This window comes from Falco biarmicus, chromosome 5 (genome assembly GCF_023638135.1).
Source record: "Falco biarmicus isolate bFalBia1 chromosome 5, bFalBia1.pri, whole genome shotgun sequence".
Classification (NCBI taxonomy): Eukaryota; Metazoa; Chordata; class Aves; order Falconiformes; family Falconidae; genus Falco; species Falco biarmicus.
Genome location: NC_079292.1, coordinates 87,055,960 through 87,083,007, shown reverse-complemented (window position 1 = coordinate 87,083,007; position 27,048 = coordinate 87,055,960). Strand labels below are relative to the sequence as shown.

Sequence of the window (27,048 nt, the reverse complement as noted above, 5' to 3'; positions counted from 1 at the left end):
GCCACAGGTGTGGCTTTACATACATGCAGAACAGCCCTGCAAAACAGAGGTTAGAGTGCAGCAGTCAGGTGGGAGAGTGGAGTTTGGGGGAAAATACACAACCGCATGGCAGAGATTAGAAGCAAACCCATGGAAAAGCAACTGCCATGGAAAATCAGTTGTCCGGTAGGGACACTGATGGTATCAGTGTTGTAGCATGGACAGATCACCCTGCAGAGCAGAGTTCGGGCAGGCTATAACCCTCCTGAGCCAGATATCCCCAGCCCAGAGGACACTCGTAGCCTGATACCATCTGTATGTTAGATGAGTTTCTGAAGCCATCAACGGAACCTTTCTCCTTAGAGATCATGAAGGCAACTCATACCCACTGCACAGCAGGTGTACCTAAATCCTTGCTCTCTCCCTCGTGCTCTCCTTACATTCTGTATTGAGCTGCCAGCCAGGCTGACTCAGACCGAAGTGCGGAGGGCAGCAAGGAGGAGGATGAGGAACAGCCAGTGTTGTGTTGATTTAATTCTTATGCACACACAAAAATTCCTCCAGCCCTCAAGAGAAAATGACCAAAGGGTAATTTCCACCTTCGTCCTCCTCCGTCCCCTTCCATTTCCAGTGTAAACCACTCAACAATTTGCTAACAACTTGGCCTCCCCTCTGGTTATTGTCCCAAGTGAACAGTCTCTCCATTCACTAACCTATGACGGTAAGTCGGTTTGGGAAGCAGCAAGGTTTATCTTCCCAGCTCAGGCACTGCACCGGGCCCGCTTGTGAACTGGTTGCCATTCAGTGTCTGCTCTGCTGTTGATAAAGCACATTACACATGGCTGGGCTTGCATGATTAATACAGCTGTCTAAGCGCTCTCTCTAAAAACAAAAACAACTGGGAGAAGGGAGGTGCGGGATTTGGGAGGGAGGGGGTGCCCAGAGGGGAAATCAGCCATTCTACAGAAATCAGGCTTGCAGGAAAAGCAGAGCGCCACTGACAGGCCTTCACCTGGGGGTGAGCAGGTCTGTCAGAAGAGCTCCCCTGCAAAAGGTAGAGGCCTAGGGAGAAGGCGAGCAAAGGAGAAATGTGCTTGGCCCTTCCATACCGTCACCTGCATTTCCCTCTGCAATCTGGGGAATGGATGCATGGACAGAAGCAAGGGGTCAGGCCATGGAGAAGGATGTGCTATAACCAGCATAGCTTCAATGGGGTCCCATCAGGCAGCCTCTACAGTCGATGTTACAGATACACATGCACACTGATTGACAAGTATGCTCCTGAGCCAGATCACCTCATGCGCTGTATGCGCTCACCCCGTGCTCAGAGGCACATCCCACAGTCACTGAGCAGTTTCCAGGCACCCTAGAACATCTAAAGGAGGAACCGGAGCAGCTGCAGGCATCTTTTCCATTGCCCCAACTCACTCAGCTGAAGGCCAGCTCAGCCTGTAAACTGTTCAAGCTGTATTAACTTTCCCTTTTCGATTACTGGTCTGGGAACAGGCTGTGGGAAGGCACTATGGCTTTCTTCTCTGGCTTTTCCCATGCCCGGACCAGGCATTAAAGCCATGCCTGCACTGTTAGGGCACTGAGGTGACCAGGAATCCCACTCTGGAATTGCATACACAGACACGCATCTGTACTTTGATGAGAACTACAGGTGACACAAAGTAGTACTTAGACCACACGCTTCAGAGAGACACACCAGTCCATGGGGCCAGCGTGACTCTCATGACATCTCTGATTCTCAGAAACACTCAGAGATGCGCACAGGCTTGTTTATAGTGTTCCCGTGATAGGCCCTGTACTTCTTGTCATTCAGAAGCAGCCTTTGGTGAAGGCTAGCTAAAACCCCCTTCTAGATTGTTCCACTCCTGGGCAAGGAAGGATGGGACCAAGGCTTGGTCCCTGCTAAGCTCACTGGAAGGGAGTCCCCAGAGGGAAGTGGTGGCCCTAAGAAGACCCCAAGGACAGGTTGGGCAGACACTATGCTGCAGGTACTATAGGAGAAGGATTAGGAAGGGCAGAAGCTGTGGCATGACTGGATTTCAGTACCAAGAGTAACCTCAAGCATGCTGGTCACTCTCCACCCCGGTTTAGTTCTCCTGCTCTCCTTCTCCTTGGTGTGCCCACTCCCTCTTCATTTCTGTCCACAGCCGCTGAAATCTTTCCTGTGCCAAATACCCAGCAAAGCTTCTGGGAAACCATAGCAGGGATGAAGTGGGTAAACAGACATAAAGCTGATGAAAATATTAATTTCTCAAGAGGTTCCAGAGCCTCCAATTAGCAAACCTGCTTCCTAGGGTTGTGTGTGCTCTGGGTGAGGAGGGCTATGCTGTTTGTGGCCTACTGAGACACTAGACAGAGTGCTGGCATCACCTTTGGTCTGCTGTGCCATACACGTGCTTGAGAGGTGAGCAGAGGAGGGACTGCTGTATCCTAGGAAATAAAAAGCAGAAAAAGCTCAGATCTTCACTGTGATGGCCCCTGAAAGAGTCTGTGCTTTGTGTTTTGTTAATGTTTTGCTTGTAGGATGGGTGTCTTCAATGGTTTGAAGACAAATCTGTTGTAACTGATTTTGTATCCGTAGTTGGCCAAGTGTTTTTAAAAAAACAAATCTCCAGCTGCTAGGGGAATGGAAAGGGTGGGAGAGCTGGTTTTCAGCTGTGAGAAAAACCTTGGAACTTTTTGATACCTACAGGACAGATCTGGTGATGGAAGATCAATGTAACTTTGAAACGTAGGTGGTCTTCTAGCCACTGCCAGCCTCACTGGTCAGGATAAGAGTTCAGTTCTAAACTAGGAGTACTGGAAACCAGATCCAGGATAAATTGTGTAAGCTGCCAGCTCTTTAACACCACGACCTTCTCAGAAAGACACTGAGAAATACAATTTCAGGGATATTTTTTAGGCCTTAGGGAAGGATGGGTGAGCTGCATTAGAGAATGAATCTTCACTAAGACATGAGGTATGATAGATGAGTACTTAGTACACCATGAATGAGCTCCAAAACATGGAGAAGAACTGTTCAGTGCTAAAAAAGCATGAGTAAAATCTGAAATACATTAAACTGTGTGCTAAGATTGATAGACACCAGAGACATTTCCTTAATCTTGTTGGAGAGTTGCTGGAGGGCATCCTCCCTAGTTTACACAGTGGTACTTACACCTCGAGAAAAGCCAGCCTATTGCCACTGCAGTACCGGTTAAGTTTTAATTACAGGAGCAGAACTGGTAGTGAGAATGGGGTACAAGCAGGTAATGAACAAAACAGTTTCAACATTAAGAACAGGGAGCGAAAACTCATGTCTTCTTCTCAAAGGGGAGGGGGAACAGGAAAGTGGTAACAAAAAAAGCCCCAAATGAACCCTAGTAGGTAGGAGCTGGTAATCCCTAAAGCCTCAGAGTAGAGTGCAAAGCCCTGGAAGAAAGAAATTAATAACTTTCAAAGTATGACCTTGAAAATGGAATTAACAGTATTCCTCCCTTTTAAGCCTTCATGATAATAAAGATTTCATCTTCTGAAGCCCTGGCAAGAGAGTCAACAGACTAGAAAAATTACTTCCTACAGAGGAGCTGGCAAGTGTAAAACCTAAGGCCTCTCCAGGCCCCAGGGAGTGAGATGACGGAGACCTGTATGATGCACATCCCCTTTCCCTTGCACCTTCTCCTTTAGAGTTTTATTTTCATTGCTCCCTAATTTTTGGTCCTCCTCTTTGCTCAAGCTGCAGGACTCCAGCCTTCGCTGTAAGTAGAGTTGGCCTCTCAACAGCATGGAGCCCAGAGCTGCTCAGGGTGGAGAACACTTGGAAGAACAGCAGGCCAGCTCTCCTTGGTTTACCATCACTCCTTCCTTTCCATCACAGACAAGTCCTCCTGGCCTGTCCCATGCCTCCTCCTGGCCTCACTTCCATTTAGCAACTCACGGGGGCTGGTGATCCTCTTATACCAGGTTTTACCTTGTGTTCTTTCATGGGATCCCAAGGGCAGATTCCCCAAAGCAAATGAGGAGCCTGTAGCTCTCTGATGTCCTTCGTAATTCTCTGTGGGCTCTCCTCTGTCAGCACTGAATATAGTCAAGCCCTGGAGTCTTGTTAATGTAAATAAGAGAAAGACTGGCACCCACTGTCTCTTTTCCTGTCTCCCACTTTGGTTTACTCAGATGATGGGACACAGGACCCAGCAGAATAATCTAGGTGGCAAATCTGGGTGTGAAACTTGTAGATGGGTGGGTGATTTTTTTTTCCCTCCGGGTATGGACTAGGAATGTATCTGCTTTCTGCTTGCATCTCAGGCGACCCTTTTTAAAATCCACGTTGGGAAACTTGAAAGTCACCAGGTTCAATTTCTGCTGGTGGTGACCATGCTGCTTACAATACTCGGAGGCACACCTCTGTGCAACCAAGCAGACTTGTGGCTTTGTGTAGCAAGTCTGGCCTCATTTGCCTGTTTGACAAGGGTTACATGTCATAGCACAGCCTCTGTCCCCCTCTCTTAAGGACCCCTCCAGGGATGCTGTCGGTGTTAGCAAAGGGAGCTGGAGGGACTGAGGTGGCAGAAGGGGGCAGTGTCTGTGTGGAGGGAGCAGAATGGGTTAGAAACTTTACCACCACTCCCTGCAACCGACTCTTGCTGCCATAGTGTGTAGATGCCTTGCTTTTCATGGGGATGACCAAGTAGGTCAGATCTGCCCCCCTCGAGCAATTTTATCAAGGATACTGCTGTGCGGGGGCTGAGGAGAGATGTGGGGGCTGAGGAGGGATGGGGTAGCTGAGGAGGGATGGGGTAGCTGAGGGGGGATGGGGGCTGAGGAGGGATGGGGGGCTGAGGAGAGATGGGGGGCTGAGGAGGGATGGGGGGCTGAGGAGGGATGGGGGCTGAGGAGGGATGGGGGCTGAGGGGGGATGGGGTAGCTGAGGGGGGATGGGGGCTGAGGAGGGATGGGGGCTGAGGAGGGATGGGGGCTGAGGGGGGATGGGGGGCTGAGGGGGGATGGGGTAGCTGAGGGGGGATGGGGGGCTGAGGGGGATGGGGTAGCTATGGGGGGATGGGGGCTGAGGAGGGATGGGGTAGCTGAGGGGGGATGGGGTAGCTGAGGGGGGATGGGGGCTGAGGGGGGATGGGGTAGCTGAGGGGGGATGGGGTAGCTGAGGGGGGATGGGGTAGCTGAGGGGGGATGGGGGCTGAGGAGGGATGGGGTAGCTGAGGAGGGATGGGGTAGCTGAGGGGGGATGGGGTAGCTGAGGGGGGATGGGGTGGCTGAGGGGGGATGGGGTAGCTGAGGGGGGATGGGGTAGCTGAGGGGGGATGGGGGCTGAGGGGGGATGGGGTAGCTGAGGGGGGATGGGGTAGCTGAGGGGGGATGGGGTAGCTGACGGGGGATGGGGGCTGAGGAGGGATGGGGTAGCTGAGGGGGGATGGGGGGCTGAGGGGGGATGGGGTGGCTGAGGGGGGATGGGGTAGCTGAGGGGGGATGGGGTAGCTGAGGGGGGATGGGGTGGCTGAGGAGGGATGCAGACAGGTGGCGATCAGGTTCCCGTGGCACATAACCGTGGCCATACTGGGCTGCCTCGGGCAGCGGCGTCGGGGAGCACGCGGGGCTCCCACCCTTTCTTTGGCGAGATCCCGCGGGGGCTTTGCTGTGCAGGGCCGCGGGGATGTCCCACAGGGGTGCGTGGCCGCTGCCCCGGCCCTGGCAGCCACCGGGGCCAGCCGCAGCGCCCAGGCCCGCCCGCTGCCCAGCGGCCCGCGCCCGGCGCCGTGCCGCTCCTTCCCGGCCTGCGGCTGCCACCTGGCGGGGAAGAGGCGCTTCGGCGGCAGCTGCGGCTGCCCCGGCCCGGCCCCGCGGCTCTGCCGCCGGCCTGTGGCCCGGCGAGGTCGGGAGGGCTCCGCAGCAGCCCCCCGGGCCCGCTGCCGGGCCACCCCGTCCATACCGCTCATGGCCTCCCTCAGAGCTGTCTGTGGGCGCTGGGGCCTCACCGCAGCACCGCATCCAGCCCGCAGGGGTCTGTAGGAATCCCTGCTTCTGCTGCAGGTCTGAGCCGGGCTGGTGCTGCCACCTGGCCTTTACGCTCCTGGTACTAACTCCCTCTTCCCATAACACTGTAATTCCCCTGTACCTGCCTCTCACCCACCTCCTCTGCCTCCCTGTGCCGCATCTGGGTTTCATGCCCTCTCCGTCCCTTCTCCCAGGGTCTGTCCTTGTTGGCTGCCCAGCCTGCACGCTCACATCAGCGCCCGCATCTCCCCAGCCTCACCCTGGCTGACATCTCCTCACGCCCTCTCCAGCGTCCCAGCCAAGCATGCCCGTATTGCCATTGCAATTTAAGACCTTCCCCGGTATCATTTCCCACGCTGCAGCCCTGCACTGGTACGAGTGAAAGACTCATCATACCGCCTCAGTCCATGTTACCCCCTTCTTATATCCCTCATCACAGCGGCCTTTTCCTATGCCTCTGACCTGATAAAACCTTCCTCCTGTGTGTATCACGCCCTCACGCAGCCCCCAGTCCCAAATGGGCACTATAGGCTTTGAGGGGCCAACAACAGCCACGAGGCAGGGACGTGCAGGGCTACCAAGCAGTCTTCTGCCCTCAGCCACTGCTGCCGAGGCTGTGTGTTGCAGCGCCTTGTAGCTTGAAGGCAGGGAGAAAAAGGGCCCTTTTATTCATCCCACAAAGGTCAGATCTCACAAGTCTGCTCCCTTCTCGGTGATTTCTGCAGCTGGCCTCATCTCTGGAGGATGAGCCTGTGTCATAGAGGATACACCACTGAAGTCTCAGCTGCTTAGGCCTTTGGGGGCATCATACCAAGTCCTCTCTTTGCTAAACTGTGCTCCCTTCAGCCGCCTGGGTAGCATCCCCCAAGGGCTCAGTAACAGCTGTGCCCCAGATTTGGTGGGAAGACCTGCAGCTCTGCAATTCAGGACTTGAGCATCCCATAGCCACCAACGGCTTGACACTGGGGAGCTGCTTTCTTAACAGTTGCCTTGACAAAAAGCTCAGCTTTCTTTTTCCTAGGGAGACCAGCTAATTCTTCCCACAGTGAGCAAATTTCCTTAGCCTTCCTGTAGGCAGCAGAGGAGACTGCAGAGCAAGGAGTGACTGAGACAGTTTTAATCTAGCCAGTTCAGGTAGCAATTAGTAACAGGCAGCGTGCCAGGCTTTCTGTTAATGCCAAGGTCCTAATGTCACAGGAGAACGTAACGCCAGAATTTGATGTGTGGCCATAATATCACTGCTGGCAGCTGACTGCCACTGTGGTCCTTAAAAGTTGAGGGAGGTTGTGGATATGGAAGGCTTCCAGGCAGTCCAGAAGTGACCGGACAAGTTCATGGAAGATAAAATGAATCTGCCAAGGAGTGCAGGTTCTGCTGGTTCAGGATGACTCCGTAGCACCTGAGGCAGGCCAACATGATGCTGTGCTGGCCATGTGCTCCCAGCTGGCTCCCATCCAGCACCTGCAGGGGACAGGACTGAAGGATAGACAGGACCCTTGGACTGACCCAATAGAGCTGCTTTTTTGTTGTAGTATGTGCCTCTTGGAGCCAGGCTGTTTTTTGAGGAAGAGAGAAGCTCTTGGTTTGCAATCTGGCTGCGGTTTGCTATGAACGCAAGCAGTACCCTGTGCTTTTCCCCTCTCCCTCTACCATCTCACCCAAGCCCCAACACTCTTCTTGCCATGGCTTTCCCTACACTCTTCACAGGAGCAGGAGCAGTTCATAAGCCATCACACACACACACGGGAGAAAAAGCATTTCAGCTATAACATGCAAAGTAGCATACATCCCCATGACCTCTATGATGAAACCTGGGCTAGCCTAGCTTGCAGCCCTCCAGGGAGAAGCAAGTGTAGCAAGCCCAGCTGTGCCAGTTGTATGGGGGGGAGGCTAAAACCAGTGAGAGGTCAAAGCACTGATAGGCTGAGGTGGTCCCAATAAATTCATTCAAGATGTGTGAAGTCTGCAGGGACATTCTTCCCAAGGGTGTTGAAGGCAGATAGTTTTGTGTAGCTGTTTACCTCTTTTTTTTGCAAGACTAAATCTCTGGACTGTTGCAAGGCTCTGAGCCAAAGCTTCAGAGCAGAGAAATGTTCTGAGGGACAGTCACTGGCTTCCTGGTGGGTTATTTGTGATGAAAATAAAAATTCTTTCCTTCCTCAAGCCATGCTGTCAGGCACAGCAGAAGTATTTTGGCTGCTGGTATTCCACGTAAAAACTATAAAATCAGCTGAAGGCAAACACCCAGCATAGGATCATTCCACCTGCCCTGTTGATGCTTCTAAAGTGCTATGCAGACAGGGCCTTATAATGGAAAGGTCGGGCAACCTTAGCAGTAGTGGGTGCCACTGGCTCTGTGTATGAGGCTGGTGAAGCTCTTGCAGCACCGCCTGAGCAGTGCACTGCACATGAGAGCGTGCAACGAGCCTTCCACTTCACCCTGCATGGAAGTGTTGGCCTTTTGCACCAGGTGCAATCACTGAAACCCCATGCTGAACGGCCTTGCCACCCCTTCCACATCCCCACTCAAAAGTATGGAGATGTTCTGCTGGAAGTGTCAGAAAAGGACCCTTGGTGCCTCTTCTGTGCAAAGCCGGTGCAAGGGGCCGTTACCGCAGGTGGGCAGGAGCAGTGATGTCATGTTGGCAAGGCTCTGGTTTCCCCGTGGTTAAATTTAAGGACACAGCTAGGGTTACCCTGCCTTGGGGAGAGGGATGGGGTGGCATGGGATGGGGTGGGATGGGATGGGATGGGGTGGGGTGGGATGGCATGGCATGGCATGGCATGGCGTGGCATGGCGTGGCATGGCATGGCATGGGGGCTGCGCATGATTCCCTTCAGCTCTGGGAGAGCTACAGCTCTAAATCTCAGCCAAGTCTACCTCGTGCCGTGACACCAATATGGATCACACAGGCTGAATGTGTGGCACGAAGAAACCCTTGGAAAGACGGGGTGCAGTGTCCTGTGGGGCTGTTGCAGCACGGTTAGGCAGCATGGCAGGGGTCCACCTGCAGCACTGGGTGTCCAAATGCCTCACTATTTGGAGCAAGGAAGAGAAGTGCAATTGGTTTGTCCTTGCCAATTTTCAGCCTGCTCCTTCTTGATTTGATTAATGTGATCTGACTGGGTCAGCCGTCTGGGGTCTGGGGTCCGTGAAGTGTTTATTTGTGAAATGCTGCCAGATAGTCGTATTAACTCACCGTCATCAGAAACCCAATTTCCTTCCCTGGCTGCGGTGGAAGAGAACCCCCTTCAAAGCTGCTGCACGGTCATGAACTTCGCAGCGCTGCCAAATTGCAGGGGAATGATTAGCCCGGGAGATCAGTTTGCACAGCGAATTCGCAGAGCGCAGGCTCAAGGGTAGGGAAGCGGGAGGCTGCCGAGCCAGCGGCACCCCTTGGCCAGAGCCCCCCCCGTGCCCGCTGCGGGGGGTCGCAGCTTGGCTTTCCGCGCCCCCGCAGCGGGCTTTGCGCGGCGCAGCGGTTCGGCTGGGGCGGGGGGAGCGCGGCGGGGTCGCAGCGGGGTTTGCGGGGGCTCTCGCTGCGGCCCCTCCCCGCCATGCTGAACCGGAGGCGGCTCCGGGGCGCGGCAGCGGCCGCCAGGGGGCGGTGGAGACCGCGGCCTCGCCCGCTGCGGCGGTGGCTGCGGGAGGCGGGGCTGGGGGACCTGGGGTAGGGGGCTGCGGGGGGCGGGAGGTCCCGGGGCGGGGGGGCGGACAGACCCGGGAGCCCGCAAGGCTGTGTGCGGCGGGGGGCTGCGCGCCGCGGGGGGCTGGCTGTAGCAGGGGTGCAGGGGCGGTTGCCTGTGTTGTGGCAGGTGCGTGCCTGCCCGTGTGGGTGCATGGCGGGGGGCGAGCACCCCCACGCCTGCGCGCACTTTGCACCTGCGCGGCTGGGTGGGTGTAGCGGCGGCCGGCGTGGGCGCCTTGGAGAGCGGGCGGGTGGTGGGCTGCACGGACGCGACAGGCACGTGCCCTCCTCCCCCCTCCCCCGGGCATCCACGCATGGGTCTGCGGGGGTCTGCGGGGCCGCGGCTCCCACGGTGGGGGCGCACACAGGCACCCGCAGAAGCCTATGTGCACGCGTGGGCTGTCACAGCGGAGCAGGGTGCAATGTGGCCGTACCCAGGCGTGGCTAGGCCAGAAGACTGAATATATGAGTTGAAAACAGTGCTTTCTGCACAAAATCTACTCAGAGATTAATATTTAATTTTTTTCCTCACATTTCCACTCTTTTTTTTATTATTATTATTATTTGAGCAATTAGTACCCCACAAAACCTTTGAGAATATATTCCGAAAATTTTCAAGATTTTGCAATTGAACTATAACCTTCCCCCGTTTTTACAACAGGTATGCCAGTAAATGTGGCGTATGTGGCATGTACTCACTAGCTCTGCTGGCAGACACCGAGGTTACACATAGCACCTGGGGTTATGTGCAGGGGCTGCAGCGACTTTGAGCCACGCTGGGTGCCAGGCCCCCCAGTCACTGGAACACGCTGCCCGGCACCCACACGGCTGCATGTGGGCTGTTGGTGCAGACAAGTGGTGGCATTAGCGTGTGGTGGTGTGTGGAAGATGATCAGGATCACATGTGGGGAGGCTTCTGCCTCACTGACACATGCAGGGTGCTTATCAGGGGAGGACCTATAGCTCACCCTGTTTTTCAGCTGTGGAGATGGGAGTTGTGCCTTGTCAGATATCCTCAAGCTTCTGCACACAAGTTCAAGCAGAGCAGAAGCTGATGTGACCCTCTCCCAAGTCCTTCATCACACCATGCTTTGTGTGTCCTCCCTTCTGCTTAGGTATTGCAAAAGCTTATCTCTTACCATACCATACCATACCATACCATACCATACCATACATCTATCCCCCACCCCCCACCAAGCACACAACCCCCAATCCACGCACTTCCACATTATTTAAGGCAGCAGTACCCCAGCCAAGGCCAAACATACCCCTGCCCCTGCTGTGCTAGGTGTGTATTGGGTGCCACCATAGCAACGTATGCCTTTGCTCTGATTGCATATGCACCCTAGAAAAGTGGCAAGGAGGAGGAGGATTCCCACCTATGTATGTGATATATACATGTCCATGTATGCATTAGACAAACAGTATTTTAGCCAATCAGTAAAAATGCGATGGCTGAAAACTTGTTGTGGGCAATACACCCTGCCTGTTGTGTTCTTGGTTATTTTGCTGGGCCAGAGAAGTCGTGTTTTGGGACTTCTTCACTGCCAACATGGGATGCAAATGGTCCCAAACAGCCTACACCCAATTATCTGATCATGAAAGATGCTTTCTCTGAAATATAGGTCGGGTAAGTGTAGTAGCCGAACTTCAACTTGTTCCTGAGCTCAGAGGGGGAAACAAGTTCCTGTCACCCAAACAAGGAGTGAAAAAACAGTGTTGTAGGATTTATGTGACAAGCCACACAACACGAGGGACTAACCGAAAAAAGCCATAGATGGAATATAAATTTTCCACACAATTCAGCACATACTTACTTAATAATGAAAGAATAGAACTGGGTCACAAACAGCTGATCTAGTAAGCAATGAGCTACATTAGGAAGAAATCTTACAAATGAAAGTGCTACAGGATTTCAGGGACTCTGAGGACACTCTTCTTAGATTTGCTGCCTTATAGTCACCAGCTAGATTTAGTAGTGACTGTGCTGCTGAGCAAGCTTGTGGCACCTGTGCTTCACTCAGCAGAGAGGCTCTTCACCTGGTAAACCGCAGGTTGTGAGAGGGAGTAATTGCACTATGGGGCTCTCCTGAACAGACTCTCCTTTGGGGTTTTTTGGCTCTCCCTGTCATTAGAAATAGCTCTTCTTGGTGGGAAGCATGTCTTCCTTCTTCTGTGGCAGGATCAGTCCCAACATACAGACTTACCTCCAGGTCCACAGCATCTTCCTGCACCCCTTCTGCGTAGAACGCTGCATATACATAAACATGTACCTATGCATACATATGCATGTACCTATGCATACATGTGTAACATACATGCGTGTGTACATATACATGATTCTGTGATGAGCATGCATTTACAAAACCATAGCCACGTACACCACCCTGCCCCATTGCAAAGAAAAGGCTGCCAAGGCTTGGTATTGCAGGGTGAATTTAAAACAGCATCGCTGCCTTTAAAGCCATCCAGAAAAGGGAGCCCATAAATGAGAGGATGAATGAGAAGATGTCAGGAGTGTTAGCACTTAATATTCCTGGAGCGAGGCTGCATTATTTGTTGCTGCGGCAGAGCGCTCCTCCCTGCCTCCTCCGACAGACCCCCGTGCATGCGCGCACACGCATGCAAGTTCATTTCCCACCCATACGAAAAAAGTCAGCCTCCCTGGCACCCCCGGCACCCCCACCCTGTAGGTGTTGTGCCACAGGGCCATAAACACAACCGCGAAGCCTTCCTTCACCCCGATTAAGAAACAAGTAATTGCGGCACAGCCCCTGGGAGGGGAGGCGTCCACCGGTTGAGCCCATGTTTTATTGATCGGACTGCTGTGATGAATCAGCCCCCGCAGAGCTGGTGTCTGGCTGCAGGCAGGCACTGGTCACTGCGCAGAATTACAACGAGCTGAGCCCTGGCATCCCAGGGCCACCGCCGGGAAGGTGGCGGAACAGGGAGGTGCGAGGCAGGTGGCCGGGCCGTGTGTGTGCTGTGCCAAGGTGTGAGCCGTGCCCCCACACTGGGTGGCCAGCTGCTCCCAGCCGGAGGCACAGAGAGGGATGGGATGGGGTTGGCAGCTGTGGGTAAGCCTTCCCGCGTGCTCCACGACCTGTTTCTCCAGCCTGGGTGTTGCTTGGGGAGAGCCACATGCCATCAGAGCACTGGGCGGGAGGGGAGGATGCTGAGGAGCTGGTGGGCAGGAGCTTGTGGTTGGGCTGGATGGGGGCTCACCTACGTGGGAAGGTGGCTGTGCCCTGCAGCCCCGGCCTCCAGCTGCAGGAGCAGCCTGGGAGCAAAGCGCTGTGTTCCTGTGTTCTTGCCTCGCCCAACCCTGTGTAATCTTGTCCTCTTTTCTCTCCCTTCTCGCACCCTGCAGGACCCGGCACAGGGAGAGTAGACAACGGTTCCATGAGTTTGGCCGTCCCACTGTGGCTGCTGGCAGCATCCCTGCTCTGCCTACTCAGCAAATGTTAATACAAATCAGAATTAAAAATAATAATAATAATAATTAAAAAAAAACCAACACGACAACAACAACACACAAAACAAAATGCGTTATACAGGAGACAGAGCGAAGAGAGGGGAGAGAGAAAAAAGAGAGGGGGGGGGAGAGAGAGAGGACTGTTTCTTTCACAACTTTTGTGTGTTCAGGAGCGAAGAGAGGGGAGAGGAAAAATTACAGCAAAGACGACTCAGCAACATTTAATCCAAAACCTGACAAGCCGGCTGTCAAGTCACAACCATCTAGGAGGCAACACGAAGCAAGGAAGAGAATGGGGCACCAGCAAGGATCGTGTCGCCGGAGGATGCTGCAATATAAACAATCCAACAAAACCACAAAGCCAATCAAACAGAAGATCCCTTTTCTTTTCTCTCCTCCTTCCTCTTTTCCATACTCCCTCACCTTCCTTCCTTCCTTCCTCCTCTTTCTTTCTTTTGCAGAAAGAGGTCTTTGCTTCGGTGTCTATAGCCACTTAACTTTTTGGATGCCCTGGGTCATTTTTGTGAGCCAGTGCTCAGCCAGTTCATACTTTTGAAAACAAATCAAAAAAAAAAAAAAAAAAAAAAAAAAAAGCCACAAACCAGAGCAAGTCACCTGAAGCTCTCTGCGCACTGGTGTCCTGTGGAGAACCCATTCCTCTCTTTACCCTGCACTCCTGTGCACCCAGCCCTTTGCTAAACACCTATCCTGTCCCCTCCTTCATGCAACCACACTCACTGGCCTGAACTAAGCTGTGTCAACTCTACTGAAAACATAATTTTCTTTTTTTTGATCCTCTTCCTCTCCCCCCTCAATTCGACCAGGTGTCTTTCTCTTTCTCCCGTGTATGCCTGTGTGCGTGCGTGCATGCGTGTATGTGTGGCTCTCGCTCCGTCTTCTCTCTCTTCTGTCTTTCTCTTGCTCTCTCTAAGCATGCAAAAGGAACAGTCCATGTGTACATATGCTCATCCTGCTGTAGATAATGTCCTGCCTTGTAAGTGTGAGACGATGCTGAGAGATCACTCAGGCAGAGAAGAGGGGTGAGGAGAGAAGGGCAGATGCAACACAGGTTCCCATGGTGTCCCCTCTCCGGAGTCCTCACTGGCTTTTTGACTCCTGGCCACCTTGCTTGCAAGAGTCAGTCTGCACCCTTGTTTAGCCTGTTTTTTCTCTCCCACCTGCAACCTGTCTGGCTCTCAGCCTTCAAGTACCAGCATAGCAGCCCCTGCTACGCATGAGTGCTTGCACACGCGCATGGGGGTGTGCACACATGTGCATTTGTCCAAATAAGCAGAAGAAACCAGGACTGGCTTGGAGCACTGCGGAGTGCAGAGCGCAGCCACCCCCTCCTCCAGGGGAGGGGAGGCTGGGCCGGTGGGACGGGAGTGATGACACCTTGGACATCACCAAGCAGCCATTCCTGTAGGTATAGTGTGTGTGTAGGAACAATGCCTCAATGTGAAAACCACAATCTGGTCATTCCTAACCATTTTGGTAGTCATGCAAAAATAGAGCCAATACCCTTTTTTTGTTGTTGTTCTTACTGTCCTCCCTGTTATAAAAGGAAACATGCGCTATGTAGGGGTGAGTGTGCGTGTGTGTGTGCGTGTGTGTGTACTGTACACCACTGTTACTACAAAGCTCACTTTGCAAATTCCACATTTGAAACAAATTGGGGGTTATATCCAGGACCTGTGAATGTAAGAAGAAAAACAAATGTCAGGTCCAAAATCCTGGGCTTATAAAGAAGGAGCTTAAAGTGGTGCAGCAAAGAAGTAGGCAGCACAATTCCCCTCACTCTTCTCTTTTCTCATCTGAAGGGTGCTGGTCTTGCTGGAGAGGGCTGTCACTTGCCATCACCCTTCCCATGGCTGAATCACATGCAAGGGTGACAACAGGAGATGCTCCAGTGGCTCCTGAGTGAGGAGAAGGAGAGGGAGAGAACGAGCTGTCAGAAACAGGGCTAAGAAAATGCTGGGTGGTGGCTGGGAATTGCCACACCAGCAACAGGACAGCTGCAAGAGCCAAAACAATGGGAGAGGGGACACCAACAGTCATACCTTCCAGTGGCTGCAGTGTATGTGTGCAGGCAGGGGCAGCGGGGAGAAGGCTACTGTGTTTTCTGGCTGGTCATAAGCCCTAGCATCTACAGCAGGAAAGATAAAACAGGGTTTATCAGGTAGCTGCATGGGGGTTTTTTTGGAGGGTGAGGGATTTGCAGGGAGGAACTTGAGTTGGCCCACACAAATCGAGTGACCATCCCATGACGGTACAGTGTTCTACAGGTGCTTGGCACCGCTGAGCTTTCAAGAACCAGCAAGCTTGCTTTTCTCTTTGCCCTGTGAGTTGGTGCAGTAGCAGCAGAACTGGCAGCTGTGCTTGCACGCTGTCAAAGGCAAGGGGGAAACAGGGCTTGTAGTCCGGGGAGGGGGGGGGGGGGGGATACCCACTGGGTGGTCCCCTGCCAGGAAGGAAAGTGGGGATTGCTGTCTATGAACATCTTGCCATCTTTGCACGGCTGGGGCACGCTCCACCAAGGCCTCTCCCTGCTGCTCAGTGTGGCGCTTTCACCTTGCACTGCGGCACTGGCGCCTGCCTCTCTGCTGAGCTCAGCAGTTTCATGCAGCAGCAGGCACACAGCAGTTAAGCAGTCAGTCAAGGGCTCCTCACAGGCAGCCAGAATGAGCAAGGAAATTTTAAGAGACACAAGAGGCTGAAGTTTGGGAGATGGCAGGCTTGCTATAGAGCTGCTGTGGGTTTGGATGGTGGTAAATTATGCTCCCCCCACTCCTCCAGGTCCCAAATCCATAGCTGGGGGTGCTCGTGGCTTAGTGCAAGAGGGGAGAGCTGGGCAAGTGGGGCTTGAAATCTGCCCAAGGCATCCAGGGATGGCTCCCCCGTTCCAAGATAGGGTGGTCGGTGATGGGACTTGTGCAGCTCCTTTGGGGACCGGTGTGCTGAGGCCCAGGAAAAAAATGCCCTGTATGCTCCAGAGCATCCAGACACCCCAGCCCTTGTGCCTGCCTCTCGGGAGGGTCATGTCATTTGGTGATTTAGTAATAACTCCAGGTTTTCTGCTGCATTAGGGCTCCTCATGCCCCTGATACAGCCGTGAGCTGATGCTGGTCCCAGAAACCAGGGCCAGGAGCTCCACCCTCTCCAGCACACTGGCACGAGGGAAAACACCACATCACTGGCATTTCTTATTCTCGGGGCTGTACCTACACCTGGATTCATTGTCGCGAGCTTGTTGTGAGCAGGTGGGCAGCCTGCAGTGACTTGCTGTCACAGGTTATTCCTGAAAGCTGGGTCAAGCCCACCACTTTCTTTAGGTTGAGGCTTGTCTTTGATGCCAGCCTGGTTGCTATGGTAAGGTCTGTCCCATGCGTTGTCCTCTGCATGCATTTTTGTCGCTGTGGGGTCACTCCTAGGCACTGGGTTCACACACATCAGAGCCCTATGGTGTGGTGGTGGTCACAAGTCCCAGCACCTCATTGTCTTACATCTTTTTTGCTTTGAAGGAGTTTTGAGGGGATATTTTTTTAGCTGTCAAGGCACAGAGGCTTATGGTTAAAGGGAAATATATCACTAAAACCAGGACACCCTTTTTTTTTTTTTTTTTTTTTTAGCCATCTGCCTATTAGCTAGAGGAAAGAGCCACAACACCAGTGCTGGGGTCTGGTCTTGCCTGCAGGACCTGGGGAGGTCTGTGCTTACATCGTATGGTTGTGAAACAGGGTTAAAGCCAGATGTTTGCAGACCTGTCTGAGAAAAGGCACAAGTACCAAGTATGCCTGTGATCTGCAGCAGCACTGGGAGCCCCATTCCTGGCAATGTCTGTTTCTAGCAGGGCTGGGGGTGTCACGGGGAGGCTGGAGCTTGATTTACTCCGAGAAGCTAATCCTGCAAGCCGCTGCATGCATCAAAGGATGCTGTGAACATCCCCATTTCTCCTGAACCCAAGCAGGGATCGCTCAAAGCATGTGTCAAGAGGAGAGCCCAGACAAGCATAGGCGACACAGGCAAGATAAAATGCTTTCCCCATTCTCTTTCTCCCCTCTGCCCTTTGACAGAGATGCTGCAAAGGGTTTTCTCGTGTCTCAGGCCCTTTTCTCTGAAGCTGTTTCTCCTCCTTGCCTCTACTCCACCAGTTCATGTTGCTGTCTTGCCCATCCCCTCCTGAAAAGCTGCGCTCTTGCTTCCTTCCTGCTGCCTCTCAGCTGGTTGGGGACTGGGGGAGACTGGAGTTTGGAATGGGACACCAGTTCCTTGAGCTTGTCAGTGTAATTGTGTTTGATTGATGGAGATTTAACATTTAGTGTTATAAAAAGAAAAGAACAAAATGGAAAAAAAATAAGAAAAAAAAATTGTATTTCTTCTACTGGTTTGTAAATATTACAAGAGTTACATGAGATGTCTGGTAATGTCCAAGCAGAGGAACAAAGACTTAGATTTAATATATGGCCCCATACTTGCTAGCAGATTTCTAACCCTTTTCAGATGACCGAGAGGAGGAGTGAAGGCAAGTCTTTCCGAGAGGAACCGGACAGGGGAAATGCAGCCACCCTGAGCCACATGAACTCCATGCATGGCTGTATCATGTTGCTTGGGGCATGTGTCTGGTCAGATGGAAAACGAAGCAGACGCCTGTCTCTGAACGGCTGGGAAGGGCGACGTGGGATGCTCCAGCCGACACCTGTATCTTGGCTGTTGTGTTCATTTTTGTTTGTTTGCAGCCCCGCAGCTTGCGGGTATGTTGCTCAGTGATGCAGTCCCCTCCTCCTCCCTTCCCGCTTTCTTCACCAGTGAAGTTGTGTCGCCCCATGCTAGCACCGAGTGCATGTTAACGTGCCATTCATGAAGATTTCATTGGTGACATGCATTGTGTCGAGAGTTAGTCTTTGTCTGCACACCTTTCTCATGCCACTGACTGTTCACCGCTTGGGCAGATCTCTTGTGTACTGCTGCTTGCCCCACTTTTGGTCAAAGTATATTCAAGCCCCACCAGCTCTTCTTAGCTCCAGGTGCATTCAGACCATGCCCCTAAGCCACCTGTCTGAGCAACCCCACTTTGAAAGTCCAAGCACACAGCATGGACAAAGTCGCCATCAATAGCCACATGGTCTCCAGGCTGAGTGGAAGCTGCACATCTCGAAGGAATTTGGGGGAGCAACAGCAAGTTCTGATGGTTCAAGAGCATTTGGGTAGGAGGATCTGGGAAGTCGGAGGAACTACTTTAGAGTCCTTCACAATCCTGCCACCAGCTAATGTTTCAGCTCGACCTATCTGAATGGTTCACCACTTCTCCCCTTCCTGATGAGGGAGTCTATGGGCACAGGGAAACAGCTCTTCTCCTTCCAACCCCTCTCACACCTCTGCTTCTTCTCCTCCATGCACACTGACCCACAGCCCAGACCATCATGGTGCTTGATGAGATGTAGCAACTGACACCGAGGATGGCTAACCAAGAGAGTCCTCCAGAGGAGATGCTAGAGGAGTGAGCAGTATTCTCTCTCTCTCTCATCTAATGGTGCACAATGTTACTGCTTCTCTGACTCAAATACACAAAACTTCTTGAGTTATGGGTGCCGGGAGCAAATTGTCCCATGGAAAGAGCAGAACCTCAGGCAGGGAAGTGATGGAGAAACTGGATAGTAATTTCCAAGATGTGATGCCAGTGGAAAAGGGTAAGAATGAGTGCTGTCCATCGTCCATGCACAGAACTTCCAGGTTCAGCAGCGAGGAGACTGGCCTCTCAACACTAGCCTTAGAGCGGCTTCATTTCCAGTGGAATGCCCAGAAGAGTTCTTTTTTTAACTGCATGACTCCTGCTGACTAAGAGCTGTGTCACACCATTAAAACCCCTTTCTCTTTTCCTTCTTGTAACTTGCTAGAACGATGTTCAGGCAGCCTCCTACAGCCCCCCTGCCAATTTTTCTTGGTGGTTGGTGGCTCCCATTAGGGCAATGTATGGTGTGTGTTTGTTGATTCACTCACCGTAACAGGAAAGCAGAAGTCATCTTGGCAAGGATATATCGGCACGGTCCGCTGTATCTCTGTGGCTTAGGGTGTGTGAGGCAAGGAGACCAGCCAAGGCAGGGCTTGGGAAAGAGGAGCAGCTCTCCTAATTAGCCCAGATAGGTACCAAGCAAAGGTCCTTCACTCGTTGCAGGCTCAGGTTAGCTGGTGCCACAGCGACTCAGCCTGTCCTGCAAGCCTTGTAGAGGTGGCCAGGCAGCAGAGGAGGAAGGGGCAGTGCAAGTCAGGAGGGCATGACTGCAGCACGGGCGGCAGGGCTGTGTGCTCAGCAGGGCACGGCTAGGGAAGGGGCCAAGACTGCATCCAAGAAAGGCCATTGCCAGGTAGGGCAGGACCTGCCGTCCCTGGTCCCAGTGCATCAGGCACTTGCCTCCTGGCCCCCTAGGGCACACACACCACGCCACAACGGGTCTCGCTGAGTGAGACCGTGATGGCTCTGGCCGTGCCCTGGGAACTGTGGATGTTTCTGTACATAATGTGTGGGCCATGGATGGAGATGAGGAGCAAGACACCCTAGAAGCCAGCCAGAGAGGAGAGCACATGCCAGGTGCAGCTGTCCTCCAGAATTATGCCGTTTACTCCCCATTTCAGCCACGCACAGGCAACACGCACACCTCTGCAACCTCTACTACACACACGCTAGAGTAGTCCTCACGGCTACCATACAGGCACTCTCCTTTCCCACGCTCTCCACCACGCATGCAGCCAGACACATGCTCCTCCACTTGCTCCCGGCGATGGCTCTGTGTGCCCGCACGGCTCCGTGGTGACCTCCCGAGGAAAGCAGGAGAAAGTGTCCGTGTGCCTGCGCCTGTGCGTGTGGGAGCACACGCGTGTGCCAGGAAAGGGAGGAGGGGACAAGAGCAGGAGCCTGCCTCCGCAGTGCCACCGTCACCTCCCCAAATCATTCAACTTTCCCAGCTGGAGCCAAGTTTCATCCTCTAGACCTTGAGAATGAAGGCCAGTCCCTTCTTCTTGATACACGGTGGGGTGGTTAGAACTCTCCTCATTAACAGTGTTATATACATATAAATATATATATATATCTATATCTTTATATATATTTTTCCCCAGCACTGTAGACATGAGCTGAACTTCTCTTTAACGAAACAAGAAAACGGCCATTTTTTTTTTTTGCCATTGGTTTGTTTTTGGAACTAGCTCTGTGAAAGAAAAATTTAAAAGCGCAAGTGTGTGTGTAAAAGAACCGATCAAAAAAAACAAAACAACCCAACAAATGAATGAACAAACCCCAGTGATGGAAACAAAAAAAAAAAAAGAAGCTTTTTATTTTTTCTTTTCTCAATGTATTTAACTTCTGTTATCTCGTTTCTGTTTCTTTACATGTATGAATGCTCTGCTCTTCTGTGATCTTAAAAAATACAAAAAAATACAAAAATTAAATAAACGTGAAAAGGAGGTAATGTTTCTTCAATTCCCCTCCCGTCCTTGCATACGCTGGCTTGTCTTCTCTCTGATCTTGTCTAGTGATGGCTTCTAGGTGACCAGGTGAGGGGCAAGGTGGCGCAGGGCTGCAAGCAGGGCAGGGGCAAGTGGCTTGGGGCTGGGGTGCAGGGTCACCCCTAAAAGACTGGCCTCCGGGGTGCAGTGCCTGGGGGTCGGGGGAGCAGGCTGGCTGTAAATAGGTGCAAACTGGGGCTGCCGCCGGGGATGGGGGGTGTGAAGGCTATCCGCAGCTGGGTGGCAGGGGTGAAACCGCAGTGCCCAGCCCCGAGGCCAAGTGCTTGCCTTCAGCTTTTGCAAATAATCACATTTTTTTAAAAATTAAATAGCATAGTTGTGTGTGTGCGCACGTGTGCGTGCAGGTACAGGTCAGGATCAGGGTTGCAGTCGCAGGAAGGGAAAAGCAAGGAAGCAGGTGGAAGGGATGGGCTGAAGCTGAGCGGCACAGGCAAGCATGGAAGAGGAGCACCAACAGACGAAGCATGATGGTGGAGACAGAAGAGGAGGCCAGTGGGGAAGGAGGCAGGAGATGCTGGCCAAGAAAACAGAGCAGGGCACAGCTCTGGAGAGGCCAGGTTTTATGCCAAGGAGGGAGAGAGGAGGCAAGGGAATGGAGAGGGCCTGGCACTTGGAGTGAGGGCAGCCAGGACAAGGGGGAGAGGGGCAGGGGTCTTGTACCACAGGCACAAGCAGGCATGAAAAGGTTAGCAGAAAGAGAGGAGAGGGGAGGGGGCAGCAGAGCAGCCAAGGCAAGTTTACAAGAAAAAACAGCCAAAGGGATGAAGAAACCAAGAAGCAGGTCCCAGGGAGTCTGGTGAAAGGAGAAAGCGGCACCTGGGATATCTCAGCACGGTAAGTACGAAGGATGAACCCAGGACATCTACAAATCACTCCAGCTGTCCAGCATGTAAGTGCCGCCTGGTGTCACAGCCCTGCGACACCTTCCTTGTCCCGGTGGGAGAACCTGTGTTTCCAGGCGGGCCCTGGGGATGCAGCTAAATGTGCTAACGCAGAAGGCAGTGGTGCGGCCAGGTTCCAGCCCCTGGCTGTGCAGCAGGGCTACGGCAGCCCAGGGTGGCAGCCCCGGGGGGGACAAAGCACCTGGGAAAGGCAACCCCAGCACTGGAGAAAGCAGCACGAGGCTGCACGTGGCTGGGCTCAGCTCGCACGGTGGGAGAGCCCGGCTGCAGCTCTGAAAGGAAAGTAGTCTCATCTTTGCACACTGGTGGAGTGTGAAATAAACAGGGGTTCTTATTCCTGGGTCTTCTCTGCCAGGCCTCTGTGCGGTGCCCCCCCTGCCTCTGTTTCACCTTCCACCTTCTCCTCTACAGCCTATCTACAGTGCGCTGGGGCAGAGACGCGAGACCTGCGTACAAACCAGGGGTATATTCTATAAAAAAGACTTACCTAATTTTGTTTCTGAAACATTACACACAGGATAAGGAAAGCCTGGTTCTCAGTAGAGTACAGACTTGTTTCTTAAATTGCATGAAATTAAATAAAACCTGTGCTGTCAGAAACTCAGCCCAAACCGTGCTAAGCAGAGGTACATCAGTAAGCACTAGGTGTGGGCAGGACTGTGAAGATGGACGTGGCTAGCACACCTTTGCGATTCGAGACTGAGAAGAAGTAGTGGATTATGAATCCTCTTCCATTGCCGTCATTCTCTTCCATGGCACTGGGGGAGCCGGAGGGGTTGCGGGGTGGGGGGTGGGGCACACGCAGAGCTGGTGGGGGAAGCCCCGGGCTGGGTTATCAGTGTAATGTATAGATATGAAGGTTGGTAATGAGATTTATTGGCCAGTCGCTGAGGTGGAAACAAGCCATGCTTCTGGTGCTGTACATGGATGCCACCAGTGCTACTGGGGCTCCACCTCAAGGTCTGCTCTGAGCACACCTGGGGAAGCTGTCTGTGCCTTTTCACCTCCGCCACCTGAAAGCAGAGACTAAAAAGAAGCAAAACCCTGGCAAGCACAACCTCTCTTTTCATTAACATTTAAAATGGTTATTTTTAATGGTACATTTAACTAACGCTAACTTATCCATGGGAAGAGAATTTGGCTGTTAACACTGGCATCTGCTTAACAAACTGAAGCTTTGCATTTGGTGAGGCGTGAGCATAACACCAATAGTATTACTTCCTAACAGCAGACTCATTAGCATTAATTGCTGCATTTACTACCACAAAGAGCTTTCTGTATCTGTAACAGCAGTTATCAGATGTACCCCATTCTCACTGGAAAAGGTACATAGGAAATTATTAGCAATGATGCAGACCTACCAGTAAATCAGGATCTAAATTCTCGGCACTTACCATAACAGAACTTCCAGAAGAGTAAGAAAAGTAATGAGATGTTCTGGGGACCGTGTTCTTCATCCACCCTAACTGGAGAACTATGTTCAGACACAGATAAATTGAAATTGGAAATTAGTTTAAGGGTTATGGTGCTCAAAGGCCATGAGAAAATTTGTCCTCATAAAAATACCTTGCAATTCAGCCAAGACTGGCTTTTGCTATCCAAAGAAGGCATTGTCAGAATAGGCAAAAATGTTCAGGGAGATAAACTGTGATGGATAAGACACCTGATCAGGTTTGCCACAACTGTACACTGGTTGGCACTATTAAGTGCTGATGTGCCCATTAGCAGCTGGAATCCCAAGGCAGCATATTTGTTTTAGAGTTGGCATCTTTTGATGCTTGGGATGCGAAATAGAGTCAGGATCAAAAGATGCATGCTGTTATGGGAGAGGTTATTTTGCTTTCAGGCCTAGGGATACAGCAGCGCAGAAAGCAAGGATCTTGCACCAAAAAGGCTGCTGGGTACTCCTTGCAACCCATCCCTCTCCATTCCCTGGGCAAGTGAATGTGTGGCAAGTGACCAAGCTGAAATGGCCATGGGGAGAAGCTCTGACTCCAGCTGGGCTTCCCCCATCCTCTCCCACCCAGCCATATGCCATCTCCAAACCCTCATTTTCTCAGTGTCATGCAGGGGAAGAGGAACCACCAGGGATCCTGGCAGAGAAGCAGGAGGTCCCCTTTGACACTGATGGTGGGCGCCCTGCCTCCACCTGGCTGTCTGGCAGCCAGCACCCATCCACTGCCATCCAGCAGGCTCCTGGAGGTGCCAGAGCCTGCAGCAAGGAACAGCATAAGCCAGGTCATATAAGGAGGCAGCTGGGTCTCTGGATATAAGGGTGGGACAACCATCCAATGATGCTGGATGAGGAGCTCTGCCTCAGGGACATACTGCTGACTTTAAGTGGCTTCAGTTGGCCCAAGTCGTGGGAAACAGGCACTGTGTCTTTGGCTCGAGCACCCATGAGCAAGCCTGGAGATGAGACTGTGCATTCTCTCTGCCATGTGGCTTGGGAAGGCTGCTCAAATAAAGGCTGCTAGGCTTGCCTGTGGGTCAATCAACAATTTGTGGAGTGGCCCAAGAACATCTCTGGCCATGGAGAACCTCTCCCAGATCATCTCACTGGCTGCTGACTTTACTGGTTTCCTTAGCAGAACCAAGACAACCCGCTTCCCAGCACCAATGCTTGTGTGCTGGTTGTCTGCCTTGTGAAGGAAGGGGTGGGATCACAGTATTTTTCCATTAATATTCCTTCACCCAGCCTGAGATCTGCCTTCCACCACAGAGCCTTGCACACCTTGGCACAGACTCCTGCTACTGATCAAAGCTCAGAAGCTAAGATGCCCAGGGGCTCATTGCTGAAGGCTAGCGGTACCCCCAGCTGCAGCTCTGGCTCCCCGACACGGTGTGCAGCCTTCTCGCACTGCGGCGGAGGCAGAGCAAGGAGCGGTGCTGCCATTTCCATCCATGGCACACGGCGGGGATGAACACAGACCCGTGGTCTTGAAGCCAGATGCTCTTGCTGGTAGCGGTGCATTGCTCTTCTGCAAGGCTTTTCCGGGGTGGCGGCTGGCATGGAAGAGCTGCTGACAGGCATCAGGGCAAGCCTCCCACGCTGCAGGCTGGGGTTCCAGCTGACACAGCCCTGGTACCCATCAGCATAAGCCACACTGTGTGCTCTGCTAGCGGGACAGAAATGTCATCATACGCCTGAGCTCAGTCAGGCCTTTTACTGCCAAGGGATCTGGCAGCAAGTGGCTGGGGGAGGGATGGGTGTGCGAGCATGGCCTTGAGCTGCTGCTGCCTTGAAGATGACGTAAGGGGGCATCTCTGTAGGGAGCTGCCCCTCTTGGTGTGCTTGGGGACCCGAGGGCTGCAAAGAAGACATGGGGGTTTGTGCTGCTGGCTGCAGAGAAAGATTTACTTACTGGGAGGCCACAACCGAGCACCCCTTTATAAGGAGCCAGCATCTGAGAGCCAGCTCCTGGCTCCAAGTGAACCTTGCATCAGCAAGAGGGCAAGGGCCACAGGCTCAGAGGGCATTTGCAATGTTGTGTAAAGCCTTCCTGCTCTGCTCTTGTTACCCCCATCAGCTAATTGAAAGGGAAATAAGGAGAGAGAAAAAACATCTCTGGGAAGGAGCTGTAACACTTGCAAACAAAGGTTTGCAACTGCTTTCTAAAGCATGTCTCTGCCCCAAGTAGCTACCCCAGACAGTGATGTGTTCTCGGGCAGTGGAGGGATGGGGCATCCTGAGGCAGCCAGGTCAGACTAACAGGAGCCAGTTGCAACTGAGTGATAGCAGAGTTAACAAACCAAGAGGCACTAAGAAGAGTGACTGAAGAAAGGGAAAAAAAGACAATGGAGGCACTTTGTGCCTCTAATGACGGCTGTGGTGCAGCAAATGAGGGAAAATTAGCCCCAGACAGACAAATGGAAACTCATTTCAAGAGGCACTGAATGAGGCAAAACTGCAATAAGACGCTCAGGAGATTAACTCGGTAGCAATGAAATTTTATCTCCCAAGGAATCCAGTGCTCCTGCACACTCCCTCGCTCACTGTCGGTGCCCTCGGATCATTCCCTCCCTGCCCTTCAGTGATCACCCTTGCTTTTATATAAATACTAGAGCTGAGAAAACATTTATGCAGAGCAAGAAGGTGAATTTGCTTTGATGCTGTCCTCCCTCCCATCTTTTAAAATTTGTATCTGCAACAGTTTCTGTCTGCAGCGAAGGAGAACAGGAGTAGGAAGTCATCACTATCCCCGTGGCCAAAAGCTGGCATTGTGCTCACCTTCATGTGACAGTCTCAGAAACTTGGGGTGGCCTGATCACTGTTAGGGTCAGGGAGGTTTCAGCTTGGGGCACAAGGACAGCGGCTGTGTGAGATCGTTTTTGCTTGTGTACCAGAGGGAATAGTGGCAGTTGGGCAATTTCACTTAATGAATTGCTGAACTCTGTCCCCGTCCATCTCCAAAACGCTGGCAATGCCACTGCATTCTCCTGTTCCACTTCTATGACATGGGGTTGTTTTTTCAGCCTTGTACTCTCTTGCCCTAAGAGACACAAGCTTGCCAAGGGTGGGAAGAAGCACAAGTCATGGGGAGGGAGACTGTGCACCGCTCCATGCATCCTTCTGCACGTGGTGCCTACTCCAGGGTCACCCATGACCAAGGACCAAGGCTTGACAGTCAGGCCCGTGTGGTCAGCCAGTCAGACCAATGCAGAGTGGGAAGCTGACAGCATGGGACGCTGCTGGGACTCTTGCTGTGGTAGACAGTTTCCTTCCGGTGCTTGGGAACTATAGGGATTCATACCAGAGATAGAGATAGACTAGTACTGTGGAGGAATGAAGGCAGTGGGCTGATTAACATTGATAACATGCAGCTGTGGCCTTGCTTTGAAGGCAGGGGGTTGATTGACACGGATGATGCGCAGCTGTAGCTCCTTCCTGCAAAGTGGTTAAATAGCCCTGAGGAGAAATAGGCTGGGGAAGGGATGACTCTGGCATAGCCAAGAGAAGGTGCAGAGTGTGGCCTGGCCTCACCTCTGGAGGGTGAAGAAACAGCATGGACAGTAGAATCTGACCAATGGTAAAGTCTTTTTGCTGTTTGCTGGTTTTTCTTGTGCTAGGATGATTGGTGCCCCATGTGAGGCTTGAGCTGATTTGGACTCAAACCGTGACATAGTTCCTGCCTGAAGACCTTTGTGACACCTCCCGAGCTCGCTGTGCCTGACCTGACCCGTTGCACTGGCTTTAGCCTCGTTCCCAAAGGATGGCACCAGCGTGGTCAGGGAGGGTACTCGGTGGCAGGTCAGACATGAGTGGGTTTGAGGTTTTTTCCATATATGCTCACTGCTAATACCTGTGGATAACCCCAAGAGAAACAGCATGATGGCACTACTTGTGCTCACCCAACAGCTCTGTTACCTGGAAAGATTACTGCAATTACTGTGCAATTTTGAGTTGAGGCACAGACACCTCCTTTAAGGGCCAGATAACCATGTGGTGGCAATTGGCATTGATATACTGACAACAGTGAGT

The 27,048-nt window shown here is 52.5% G+C and overlaps 1 protein-coding gene across 5 annotated transcripts in view; it reads left to right on the top strand.

The window, feature by feature from the left end:
* Window positions 1-13,707, top strand: part of LSAMP (limbic system associated membrane protein) — a 313,890-nt gene extending 300,183 nt beyond the window's left edge. For all 5 annotated transcript variants that reach the window (XM_056341358.1, XM_056341356.1, XM_056341360.1 and 2 more), the window contains one exon: window positions 13,039-13,707. In XM_056341358.1, the coding sequence (XP_056197333.1) occupies window positions 13,039-13,136 (98 nt within the window). In that variant the 3' untranslated portion in view covers window positions 13,137-13,707. The remainder of the gene's footprint in view (window positions 1-13,038) is intronic.
* The last annotated feature ends 13,341 nt before the right edge of the window (window positions 13,708-27,048 follow it).